The sequence below is a fragment of the Podarcis filfolensis genome (assembly GCF_964270895.1).
Source record: "Podarcis filfolensis genome assembly, chromosome: 18".
NCBI lineage: Eukaryota > Metazoa > Chordata > Lepidosauria > Squamata > Lacertidae > Podarcis > Podarcis filfolensis.
The window spans coordinates 8,545,195-8,557,456 of record NC_139622.1 but is presented as its reverse complement, the minus strand read 5'-3'; the positions used below and the strand labels follow the sequence as shown (position 1 = coordinate 8,557,456).

General features: G+C 49.3%; 1 protein-coding gene across 3 annotated transcripts; it reads left to right on the top strand.

Moving 5' to 3' along the window:
* LOC310753518 (mast cell protease 3-like) lies at positions 1–8,343 on the top strand (the record flags this gene model as incomplete). 3 transcript variants are annotated; one of them, XM_083594902.1, is made up of 5 exons in its annotated part: positions 1–440; positions 834–984; positions 1,220–1,373; positions 6,420–6,671; positions 7,346–8,343. In XM_083594902.1, the coding sequence occupies exons 1-5, from the start codon at positions 380–382 to the stop codon at positions 7,478–7,480; spliced, it is 753 nt and encodes a 250-aa protein (XP_083451028.1). In that variant the 5' UTR covers positions 1–379. The 3 variants fall into 3 exon arrangements, with proteins under 3 accessions (XP_083451028.1, XP_083451029.1, XP_083451027.1); XM_083594903.1 differs by lacking the exon at positions 1,220–1,373 and adding an exon at positions 6,027–6,162 and having other exon boundaries at positions 10–440; positions 7,346–7,602; XM_083594901.1 differs by lacking the exons at positions 6,420–6,671; positions 7,346–8,343 and adding exons at positions 1,905–2,156; positions 3,691–3,825 and having other exon boundaries at positions 306–440.
* Positions 8,344–12,262: the final 3,919 nt, after the last annotated feature.

Genomic DNA, 12,262 nt, shown 5'->3' with positions numbered 1-12,262 from the left:
AAGAAGAAGAAGAAGAAGAAGAAGTTGTTAATACTAACAGCCACTCGAGTGTATCAAAAGCTGGTCTCTGATTTTGTCTTAATGAATTACATTATCTTTGCTCCTCTGATTTCGTAAACCTTTGCTTAAACAGTCTCCAATTCCAGGATGACTCCATTTCTCATTTTCCCCAATCTCCCCATCTGACTATCTGATTGCTGTTCGTGGTGGGATCAGCCACGTGGCTAGCGAGAAACGATAAGCCTGCCTATCAGATCTCAAGTCCAGATTGTGGCTTCCTGGGGAAGGTGGAGTCCAGAGGCTGGAGGCCATAAAAGCCACGGGGTCGAGAGGCTGAAGAGTAAAGCGCCAGGCATCTCCCTCCTTGGCAAGCATCAAGATGTGGAGACTCCGCCAGGTTCTTCTGCTGCTGCTCCTGTCCTTCTCCTTCGCCCAAACAGGTGAGCAAAAGCACCATGGCAGATGATGCACCATGGGGTTTCTTCTCCCTGAAATCCTCCTCCCAGCCGTCCTTCCCTCTCTGATCACGACTTGACTGTCTGTCTCCAGGCACTGTGGTCGTCTGCAAGGGATGTTTCCTACAGATGATGCACCATGGGGTTTCTTCTCCCTGAAATCCCCCTCTCAGCAGTCATTCAAAAGCGCAAAGGGCTCTTCCTAGGCTCCTCTTTGCTTTCGCTTTGCTAACTTCCTTGCTAGGAAAACCCATTGTAAGCTCATCAGAACAGTGAACCGTCCTGTTTGCTCCCCCAATAACTTTGAATGTGTGGAGGACACCCCAGAGCATGCAAGGAGGAGGAGGAGGAGCTGATCTCTGCATATGGCTCTTGCAGATCCATTGCGGAGTCAGATTGTTGGGGGTCACGAAGCCAGGCCCCACTCCAGACCCTACATGGCTGCCTTGAAGATACGCAATGGGATATTGGACTGTGGCGGATTCCTGGTGGCGCCTCAGTGGGTAATGACGGCTGCGCACTGCGATGGGTAAGTCTCACTAATCCCTCCTTGCTTTTTAGCAGGGATGGTCATAGAATCAGAGAACTGTACAGTTGGAAGGGACTGCAAGGGTCATCTGGTCAGCTAAAGCACCCATGACAGGTGGCCACCTAACCATCAAGGTGCACAGCTGGTTGTATGGAGGGAGCCTGGTCTTTTGCACGGGGGCCAGGAAGGGATGGAGTCCTGGCATCTCTGACACTAACTGATGCTCCATTTCCAGCACCTATATAGTCATCTTGGGGGCACATAACATCTCCGCTGAAGAACCCTCTCAGCAAGTGTTCAGCGTTGAGGCTAACTACACACACCCTGAATATAAAAGATATAACGAATATAACGAACTCATCTTATACAACGATATCCGTCTGCTCAAGGTAACTTGCTCCAAGCAATCTCTCCTTCTATCTTTCCCCCGAGGTCAGTGATCCTGAAGGCAGAAGGAGCCAAGGCTCTCCTCACAGTTCCAATGTGTGCAGCATAATGAACTAGATTTTGTGCAGTTTACCCTGGCATTGGGTGACCAAAAGTCTCTTCCGTGGCAGCCCAGAAATCACTAAATTCGGAGTAGGCAGTTGCTTGTAGGAGTTTTTATCTAATTCTGGGAATGTTTTTTCTAAAAGCGATTTCAGTTGTATTCTTTTGGTATTGAAATGTTTGCCAGAAAGCAGATTTGGGAATGCAGTGGAGAAGCCCCATCGCATTCGCAAGACTCTTGCTGGTACAACCATCCAGTTAAACGTGCGCCATTAATATTATCCATACCGTAATATTATCATTCTGTATTATCAATACAGTCTGCTCCTTTTTTGCCCAAAGTTCCCCATTTTAGAGGCACCAGACTCCCCCAAGGGTTTCCTCAAGCAACACTAAACCAATGAGCCCTCTCTCATCTCTCCTTTCCACAGCTGAATTCCAAGGCTACTCTGAATGAATATGTCCAGATCCTGCGCTTGCCCAAGTCTAATCATTACCTCTCCAAGGGGACCCCCTGCAGCGTGGCAGGATGGGGCCGGGTTTACAAAGACTGGACACCAAAAACACTCTATGAGACCAATGTTGCCATTTCTGGCTGTAGTCAGAATGGGGAGCCATATCCTGATCTCAATGATGGGAAGGTCTGTGCCGGGAGACACGAAAGGCCTGAGACTGTTTTCAAGGTGAGAGCATGCAGAAGCAGCGAGTGATGGGATAAGGTGGGGGGAGGGAGCTGCACCTCTTCCCCAGTTATGGATCCCACCCTTCTGAGGAATTATTCTCCTCTCCAGCAAAAGGACGCGGGTGGCGCTGTGGGTTAAACCACAGAGCCTAGGACTTGCTGATCAGAAGGTCAGCGGTTCGAATCCTGGCAATGGGGTGAGCTCCCATTGCTCGGTCCCTGCACCTGCCCACCTAGCAGTTCGAAAAGTGCAAGTAGATCAATAGGTACCACTCCAGCAGGAAAGTAAACGTCATTTCCGTGCTTTGCTCTGCTTCGCCAGAAGCAGCTTAGTCCTGCTGGCCACATGACCCGGAAGCTGTACGCCGGCGCCCTCGGCCAATAAAGCGAGATGAGCGCCGCAACCCCAGAGTCGGCCACGACTGGACCTAATGGTCAGGGGTCCTTTTAGCTTTACCTTTAGCAGCAAAATAGACATGGGCAGATGCCAGTCTACTTACACCTGGCCTGACTAACCCAGTGCCTTCATAGAATGTCTGCCAATCCCCAGGGGTGGGTGTTGAATGATGCCCTTCACTTCTGTTCTTCATAGGGGCTCCAAGGGTTCCCAAAAGGGAAGGTAGAGTTGTTTAGGCTCGCATCCTGCTAAGGGCTGCTGCACAATTCCTCTTGTCCCACTGCTTTTCCAGGAGAAAACCGCTCTGTGGAGCTGAATCCGATCAAACAAGAAAGGAGTTTTCTGCAGATTGCTGTTTGTTCCGATTTAGAGCTAAAGAGCTGATTTTCCCTGGGAAAGGAGTGGGGCAAGGGGGAAACTGCTCGGACGGGACAAGCGAGCCCTATGTCCTACTGAAAGCAGACCCACTGAAATCAACACTCATTGTGTTTCATAATATTATGGGATGCCACCTTTGGTCTGGTTCACATTTTGATCACAAGCAGAACTGATTGCTTTCTGAACTAATAGCGGAACTGAAATTCGGTTATCTTTGATCATCTAGTTATCTTTGATCAATAGTTCTCCACTCAAATAATATATACATAAAGGAGTGCACTAGCAGAAAGAGCACATAGAAATGCATATATTGGTAAAACCGATGTACAAAAATGCAATTGATTAGAAAGACATTGCCCTCCAAAATGTGTATACAGTGGTACCTCGGGTTACAGACGCTTCAGGTTACACGATTTCGGGTTGTGCACCGCGCCAAACCCAGAAGTACCAGAACGGGTTTCTTCCGGGTTTCGGCGCATGTGCAGAAGCGCTAAATCGCACTTTGCGCATGCGCAGAACCACTGAATCGTGACCCGCGCGGGTGGGGCGGGTTGCGGAAGTTCCTCCCGCACAGATCACGTTCACAACCCGAGGTTCCACTGTATTAGGGGGAATGTCCACCAAGGTCTCCTCTCAGAATTGACTGATCCAACCAACAGTAACCCAGCAGCTTGCCCTGGTTCAAGCTCCAGAGTTTGCCACAACGTGGATCCAAATCTTCCCCCAGCTGCCATCTTTGTTCTCTCTCTCCTCTCCACAGGGCGATTCGGGTGGCCCCTTGGTGTGCAATGGCGTGGCAGAAGGAATCGTCTCATATGGCAAGCCCTGCCCTCCAGCAGTTTACACTCGCGTTGCCCATTACCTTCCATGGATCAAGAAAACCATGAAATTGTGAACAGAAGAAGCAACCGCGGTGACATACTGCCTTCTTTCCCACCCCTAATGCTTTTGCTTGCTGAATAACCTGCTTGGCTTGCATTCTGCAACAAAACACACACACACACAGAGAGAGAGAGAGAGGGAGAGAGAGAGAGACCCCTCAATGGCTGCGAAAAAGGAAGATCTATCAGATGTTTCATATAGGATGGTGTTTGGTTAAGTGCCTTCACTGCCTCCCATCCCCTTGAAGAAAACCCTTCCACGGACCTCCATCTCCCTCAAACAGCTCCTCCCTTCTCCCTTACTCCCCCTAATGCATGGATGGAGGACCTGTGGCCCCCAGATGTTGGAGTCCAGCAACATCTGGAAAGCCAAAGACGGTCCAAATGTCTGGATAGCAACTTGTTCCTTTAGATCAGGAGGGAAGGACCTGTGACTCCCTAAATGCTGCTGGACTCCAACTCCCATCAGTCCTGGCCAGTTTAGCCAAGTGAGGGCTGATGGGAGTTGAAGTCCATCAACATCTGGATGGCCAATATGTCAGCCACCTCTGCTTTAGATGATTCCACTGGCTCTTCTTCCAGAGCCCCGCAGACCTGCCATTGGAACCTGCATTCTGGGACAAGGTCAGGTCAAGCCCCTTGAGGTTGAGGCATGTGGGACATGGTCCTCTCGGACAACAGGGAAGGATTCTATCTCATTTCTAAAGGGATCCTCTCTGTATTTCATCAGCCCCCCAAAGACCACCCTAACCTCTAGGATTCCTGAATGCAGATCTAAAACACTTTGGCACCCACAACATCTCACAAATAACCTTTTCACAAAATAAACTCCCCTAGGCTGTGGGTTAGGGACGCAGGTGGCGCTGTGGGTTAAACCACAGAGCCTAGGACTTGCCGATCAGAAGGTCGGCGGTTTGAATCCCCGCAATGGACGGGGGGAGCACCCGTTGCTCGGTCCCTGCTCCTGCCAAACTAGCACTTTGAAAGCACGTCAAAGTGCAAGCAGATAAATAGTTACCGCTCTGGCGGGAAGGTAAACGGCGTTTCTGTGCGCTGCTCTGGTTCGCCAGAAGTGGCTCAGTCATGCTGGCCACATGACCCGGAAGCCGTACACCGGCTCCCTCTGCCAATAAAGTGAGATGAGCGCTGCAACCCCAGAGTCGGCCACGACTGGACCTAATGGTCAGGGGTCCCTTTACCTTTACCTTAGGCTGTGGGTTGCGATGTATTGTAGGAATGGAGGAGACATTTAATATTCAGCCTGGATTGAAAGTTCACACTTTCTGAAACATGGTTCACACCAAAAACAGTCATCTTCCAAAATTAACATTTCTCCAGATTTTGCCGTTCAGGCCTCCAGCCAAGCCATGTTTATGGGAATGCACGTAATGGGGGGTAAAGTGTGTCTTTTGATGCATGTAATAGTTTTTTTTAAAAAAGCAAACAAAAAATGCATTATCTTAGGGCAAATTGCTTTGCAGAAAATGTGAATATTCGGCACAATTGTGTACCAAAGTGTGTATCCAAAGATATTCACATTAAAATGCTGTTGAATTTTCTTGAGTTTTTCTTTTTTAAAAAAAAAAAAATACCCTGCAAACTTTTACAGATACGTGGATAACTGAACTTAAATGTCAAAGCTGGCCATGGATGCGCTGGCTAACTCTGTGTCCAGGGCAGCTGTCTACCAGTTCCATCTGGTACGCAGGCTCAGACCCTCCCTGCCCGCGGACTGTCTTGCCAGAGTGGTGCATGCTCTAGTTATCTCCCGCTTGGACTACTGCCATGCGCTCTACATGGGGCTACCTTTGAAGGTGACGCGGAAACTGCAATTAATCCAGAATGCGGCAGCTAGACTGGTGACTGGGAGTGGCCGCTGGGACCACATAACACCGGTCCTGAGAGATCTGCATTGGCTCCCAGTACGTTTCCGAGCACAATTCAAAGTGTTGGTGCTGACCTTTAAAGCCCTAAACAGCCCCTGGACCAGAGCACGCCAGGCACTCCTGTCTTCCACTGCCTCCCGCAGTTTGGTCAAACTCATGCTGGCAGCTTCGAGAACACTGTCCCACCATCTCGTCCTCTGTCGTCCCCTTCTCCTTGCGCCCTCCATCTTTCCCAGCTGGTTGTATGGAGGGAGCCTGGTCTTTTGCACAGGGGCCTGTAGGGGATTGAGTCCTGGCATCTCTGACACTAAGTGATGCTCTCTTTCCAGCAATTTTATTGTCACCTTGGGGGCACATAACATCTCCGTTAAAGAACCCTCTCAGCAAGTGTTCAGCATTGAGGCTAACTACCCACACCCTGAATATGACAAGACCACCACCTCAAACGATATCCGTCTGCTCAAGGTAGCTTGCTCCAAGCAATCTCTCCTTCTATCTATCCCCCGAGGTCAGTGATCGTGAAGGCAGAATGGGTCAAGTGTCTTCCTCCCTCCCAATGTGTGTAGCATAATGAAGTAGACATTGTGCAGTTTACCCTGGCATTGGGGGGCCAAATGTCCCATTTGCCCAAAGTTCCCCATTTCAGAGGCACCAGACTCCCCAAAGGGTTTCCTCGAGCAACACTGAACCAATGAGCTCTCTCCCATCTCTCCTTTCCGCAGCTGGATTCCAAGGCTACTCTGAATGAATACGTCCAGATCCTGCGCTTGCCCAAATTCGACCGTAACCTCTCCGATGGGACCCCCTGCAGCGTGGCAGGATGGGGCCGGGTTTACAAAGACTGGTCACCAGACACACTCTTTGAGACCAGTGTTGCCATCTATGGCCATAGCCAGTGCAGCGAGTTGTATCCTGATCTCAATGATGGGCAGGTCTGTGCCGGGATACCTGACGAGCCTGAAGATGCTTTCAAGGTGAGAGCCAGCAGAAGCAGCAAGTGACAGGATCGGGCGGGGGTTATGGATCCCACCCTTCTGAGGGATCGTTCACGTCTCCAGGGAAATGGACATGGGCTTGTATTCTGCTAAGGGCTCCGGCCCACTTTCGCTTGTCCCTCTGCTTTCCCGGGGGGGAGGTGTGTGTCACTCCTTAGCACTCAATTGGATCAATCGGCCATCAAGCTTTGCATGGATTGCTGTTTGTTCCAGTTTAGAACTTAAATAGTGGGTTTTCCTGGGAAAGGAAGGAGTGGACGAGCCCCAAGTCGTACTGAGAGTGGAGCCACTAGTAACCTGGCAGTTTGCCCTGGTTCAAGAAGAAGAAGAGTTTGGATTTGATATCCCACCTTTCACTCCCCTTAAGGAGTCTCAAAGCGGCTAACATTCTCCTTTCCCTTCCTCCCCCACAACAAACCCTCTGTGAGGTGAGTGGGGCTGAGAGACTTCAGAGAAGTGTGTCTAGCCCAAGGTCACCCAGCAGCTGCATGTGGAGGAGCGGGGAAGCGAACCCGGTTCCCCAGATTACGAGTCCACCGCTCTTAACCACTACACCACGCTGGCTCACGCTGGTTCAAGCACGAGAGTTGGCCACAATGTGGATCCAAATCTTCCCCCAGCTGCCATCTTTGTTCTCTCTCTCCTCTCCACAGGGCGATTCAGGTGGCCCCTTGGTGTGTGATGGCGTGGCAGAAGGAATCGTCTCGTATGGCAAACCCTGCCCTCCTGGAGTTTACACTCGAGTTGCCCACTACCTTGACTGGATCAAGGAAACCATGAGGTCCTGAAGAGAAGAGACATCAGTAACGCTATATTTGCTTTTGCTTTCCCATGCTTGTTCTTGCATGAATAACCTGCTTGGCTTGCATTCCGCAACAAAACACACACACAGAGAGATGTTTCATACAGGATGGTGTTTGGGCAAGTGCCTTCGCTGCCTCCCGTCCCCTTGAAGAAAATCCCTCTCACCCTTTTGCCCCCTGTTTTCCACCCTTGTTTGCATTAAAATCCTCTTCAGCCTGGTATAGATTTGGACGCTGCCTTCTGGGACACCGGAGGGCCAGGACTGTGGAAATGTCTCACTCTGTTCAAGAGGAGATATTTCATTTCGGCCCTAGGGGACTTCCTCTGTGCATTTCCTCGACGTCCAAAACACTGGTCTGAGCTCTAGGATTCCTAGACAATCATGCAAAAGACCTTGGCACCAAAAAGCATTTAAAAAAGGGGGGGTCAAAAGTTACCAGTTTACCATTTCACATGCCAAACTCCTCTAGGCTAATGGTTGTGGTGATGTACCAGAGGGACAGAGGGGAAATTAAATTCAGCTCAAAGGTAAGATTGAACCTCCCTCATTCATACTTTCTGGAATAAGATCCGAAACACAGCCATCCTTTCAAATTCGCCCTCCTCTGAATTTTGCAGTTTGGCTCTCCAGGCGAGTCTACTGCACATAAATGCAGATACTGGAATGAGGTGTGTCCGTCAGTGTGCGTAGCAGTGAAAGGAGCCTGACCCAAATGCCTTATTTTCGCGGGAATTGCTTTGCAAAAGACGCGCCAGTTTGGCAAACTTGCATGCGACTCTGTATCTCAAGAGTAATTCACAATAAACTGCTAATGCATCCACACAAATGTAGCTTTTTGGATTGCAAGCTGATGTGTATGTGTGGTGTACTGAACTGAAGAGAGGGAAGATGAGAAACTGGGAGACACCCCCATGGACAGATTCACCCCTCCCTAGTTATGGACTTGTGGGGAGGGGAGGGTTTGAAATCAGGAGCTTTTTATGATCTAAGTCAAACATTGAGAGATCCCCACCAATCTGTTTACTCTTCTACATGCAGTGCTGGGGCTCCACCCCCACATCCTCTTTCTCCAAATCAGAGATCTGGCCTGTTTCAGTGCTGACTTCTTGCACTGGGACATGCTGGCATCCATGTGTCTCAGGAGACGACATACCCTCCCACCTTCCTCAGGAGCAAATAGGGATGCTGGCCTGGTCTTTAAAGTGCAGCTTCTCATCCAGGTGGCTCTGTCTGCTTCGCTGTAACCTCACTTCTTGCAATGAGGGAACGGCCAGAAGGCCCTCGGAGCTGGACCTCAGTGTCCGGGCTGGACGATGGGGGTGGAGACGCTCCTTCAGGTATACTGGGCCGAGACTGTTAAGGTCAGCACCAATACTTTGAATTGGGCTCGGAAACGTACTGGGAGCCACATAGGTCTTTCAGGATGGGCGTTATATGGTCTCGGCGGCCGCTCCCAGTCCCCAGTCTAGCTGCCGCATTCTGGATCAGTTGTAGTTTCTGGGTCACCCTCAAAGGTAGCCCCACGTAGAGCGCATGGAAGTAGTCCAAGTGGGAGATAACCAGCCTTCTCAGTCCTCCAGGGCCAATGTGCACTGTGACACCCCAAGCTATCTGCCACGAGCAAGATCTGCCAACTTTGCCCTGGGCAAAGTGCTTTTGAACTGCTAGGTGGGCAGGCGCAGGGACCGAGCAACAGGAGCTCACCCTGTCGTGGGGATTCGAACTGCCGACCTTCGGATCAGCAAGTCCTAGGCTCTGTGGTTTAACCCACAGCGCCACCCGCGTCCCAACTTTACACTCCAGTATTGAAGAATTACAGCCTTCTGTGGCTGGAGAGACCAATACATGATGACATGCTTTAGTTGCAGGTGGGGTTGATGAAGACATCCAGTTTTGCAATGACGGGGTGAGCTCCCGTTGCTCGGTCCCTGCTCCTGCCAACCTAGCAGTTCGAAAGCACGTCAAAGTGCAAGTAGATAAATAGGTACCACTCTGGCGGGAAGGGAAACGGCGTTTCCGTGCGCTGCTCTGGTTCGCCATAAGCGGCTTAGTCCTGCTGGCCACATGACCCGGAAGCTGCACGCCGGCTCCCTCGGCCAATAAAGCGAGATGAGCACCGCAACCCCAGAGTCGGCCACGACTGGACCTAATGGTCAGGGGTCCCTTTACCTTTACTGTACTGTAAACCACTTAGAATTCATAAATGAAATAAGCTGCCATCCTCGCAATGCACGTTCCGCCATCATCCAACACGGGGCAGCAGAGATTGGTTCTTCCATGAGCTTTCCTCCTTCCTCTCCCTTCCCCCTCCCATTTGCCTCCGAATCTTAATTAATTAATAATTGCCCGTAAAATACTCCACGATGCTTAGCGCTAATAAAAAAGCCTCACCGCTTAAGTAGCATTTTATTATTATAGACGGCAAAATAAATAAGAGCCTTCTTTGGCCACTGCTATTTAGGACGAAGGGGGGGAGACAGAGAGAATCAAACCCACAGGTGCCTCTCATTTAAAATTGCCCACTTTGCTGTGTTTTGAGAGCTAATAAAGTGTGTGTGTTTGGGGGGGGCATGTTTCTGATGGAGCCAACAGTTAAGAGGCGAAGATTGGGGGGCTGGGGAGAGAGGAAGGTTGGTTATAGCTGAGAAAGAACATACCCACAAATCATTCCCACCACCCTCCTCCCTTATCAGTGACTTGAAATAATTAAACTCCATACATCTTGTGTGGCAGGAATCCTTCCTCCCCTCTCCCCTCCTTTAGAATATTTGCATTGCAGGCTGATTAAGCTGTAATTATCACCCATTTACCGCCTGAGATGCAAAGAGCATTTTTCACTCTTGACAGGAAAGTGCAATGCTTTTTTCTGTGTGCGGTTCCAGTTGTTGCTACTGAAAACAGAGGGATAGGGAAGAAGAGCAAAATATCCCCCCTCTCTCTTTCTAGCAGTTATAAGCGCAAGCCGCAAGCCGTTGAAGTCCTGGGGTCCACGCTGGGGACTGGCCACTGCCTTGGTTATACAGCGAAGTCAGTTACCGTATTTTTTGCTCTATAAGACTCACTTTTTCCCTCCTAAAAAGTAAGGGGAAATGTGTGTGCGTCTTATGGAGCGAATGCAGGCTGTGCAGCTATCACAGAAGCCAGAACAGCAAGAGGGATTACAGCTTTCACTGCACAGCGATCCCTCTTGCTGTTCTGGCTTCTGAGATTCAGAATATTTTTTTTCTTGTTTTCCTCCTCCAAAAACTAGGTGCGTCTTGTGGTCTGGTACGTCTTATAGAGCGAAAAAGGCAGTATTTATTTTTTTACCTGCGGTTCCGGCATTGCAGAGGGTTGGACTAGATCAGGGACAGCCAACTTCCAAGAGACTGCGATCTACTCTCACAATTAAAAACTGGCAGCGATCTACCACTTCTTTGGGGGGGGGGGTGTTTTCAGGTCAAAGTTGTTGAGCTTTGCCAGTGTGGTGTAGTGGTTAAGAGCCGTAGACTCGTAATCTGGTGAACCAGGTTTGCGTCTCCGCTCCTCCACATACAGCTGCTGGGTGACCTTGGGCTAGTCACACTTCTCTGAAGTCTCTCTTTTTTTAAAAAAAATAATATTTTTTATTAATTTTAACATATAAATTATAAAATGTACCACAAAACTTATCACTTACAGAATCTTTTTAGACTTCCGTCAGCACCTCTGATGATCCACCGTTTTAACCACTTCTTATGCATTTCTTAACTTTATATTGCCTTTACATCTCTTAACAAATCCTCCTCCCCCTTCTCCATTTTTACAATATTTCCCATAATACTCCTCACAAAACTTCTTGCAAACCTACAAACGTCGTCTGTTCTTCACAATTACTTTTCAAATAGTCCGTAAATTTACTCCAGTCTTTCGTGAATTTCTGGTCTTGCTGGTTTCGAATCCTTCCTCTTAGTTTATCTAATTCTGCATAGTCCATTAACTTCATCCTCCATTCTTCAATCGTCGGTAACTCTTCTTGCTTCCATTTTTGGGCCAATAATATTCTTGCTGCTGTATAACCACTTCTCTGAAGTCTCTCAGCCTCACACACCTCACAGAGTGTTTGTTCTGGGGGAGGAAGGGAAAGGTTAGCCGCTTTGAGACTCCTTTGGGTAGTGATAAAGTGGGATATCAAATCCAAACTCTTCTTCTAATGAAACAGTCAGCCTCGCTGCGAGAGCTACATCTTCTGGTATCACGATCTAGAGGGTGGAGCAAGGGGCCGGGGCCGGATGGAGGAGCCAGTGATCAACCGTGATCTACCAAAACCTCCGTGTATTGACTAGTAGATCGCGGTCGACCTGTAGGACATCCCTGAACTATGACCCTTGGCGTACGTCTTTCCACAACTACAATCCCATGTAACGCAACTGATTGGTAACCGATTAGAGTTACGATGCAACTGATGCAAGGTCCTCAACGAAAGAAGGTGTTACGGAAAAATCTAGGTGTGAGGCTGCTCAGTCACCCAGCTGGTCGGGCAGGTCCCTGCGGAATAAAGGAAGGAGTCCAGCCAACCGGAGCAAATAGCTGTAGACCAAAGTTTATTGCGCAATAGGTTCAAAGAGCAAATTTGAACCCCGAGGATGGGGTGACAAAGACTTTTAAAACTTTCCCACCATATCTCAGAATACAGTTCGTACAGCATCATTGCTACATCACTGACATGTCACAAAAGGGGAGGGGTTAACCTTGGCAAACATGTCCAGACAAGTCCTTGGTACAAGATTAGCACAAGCAGACATGG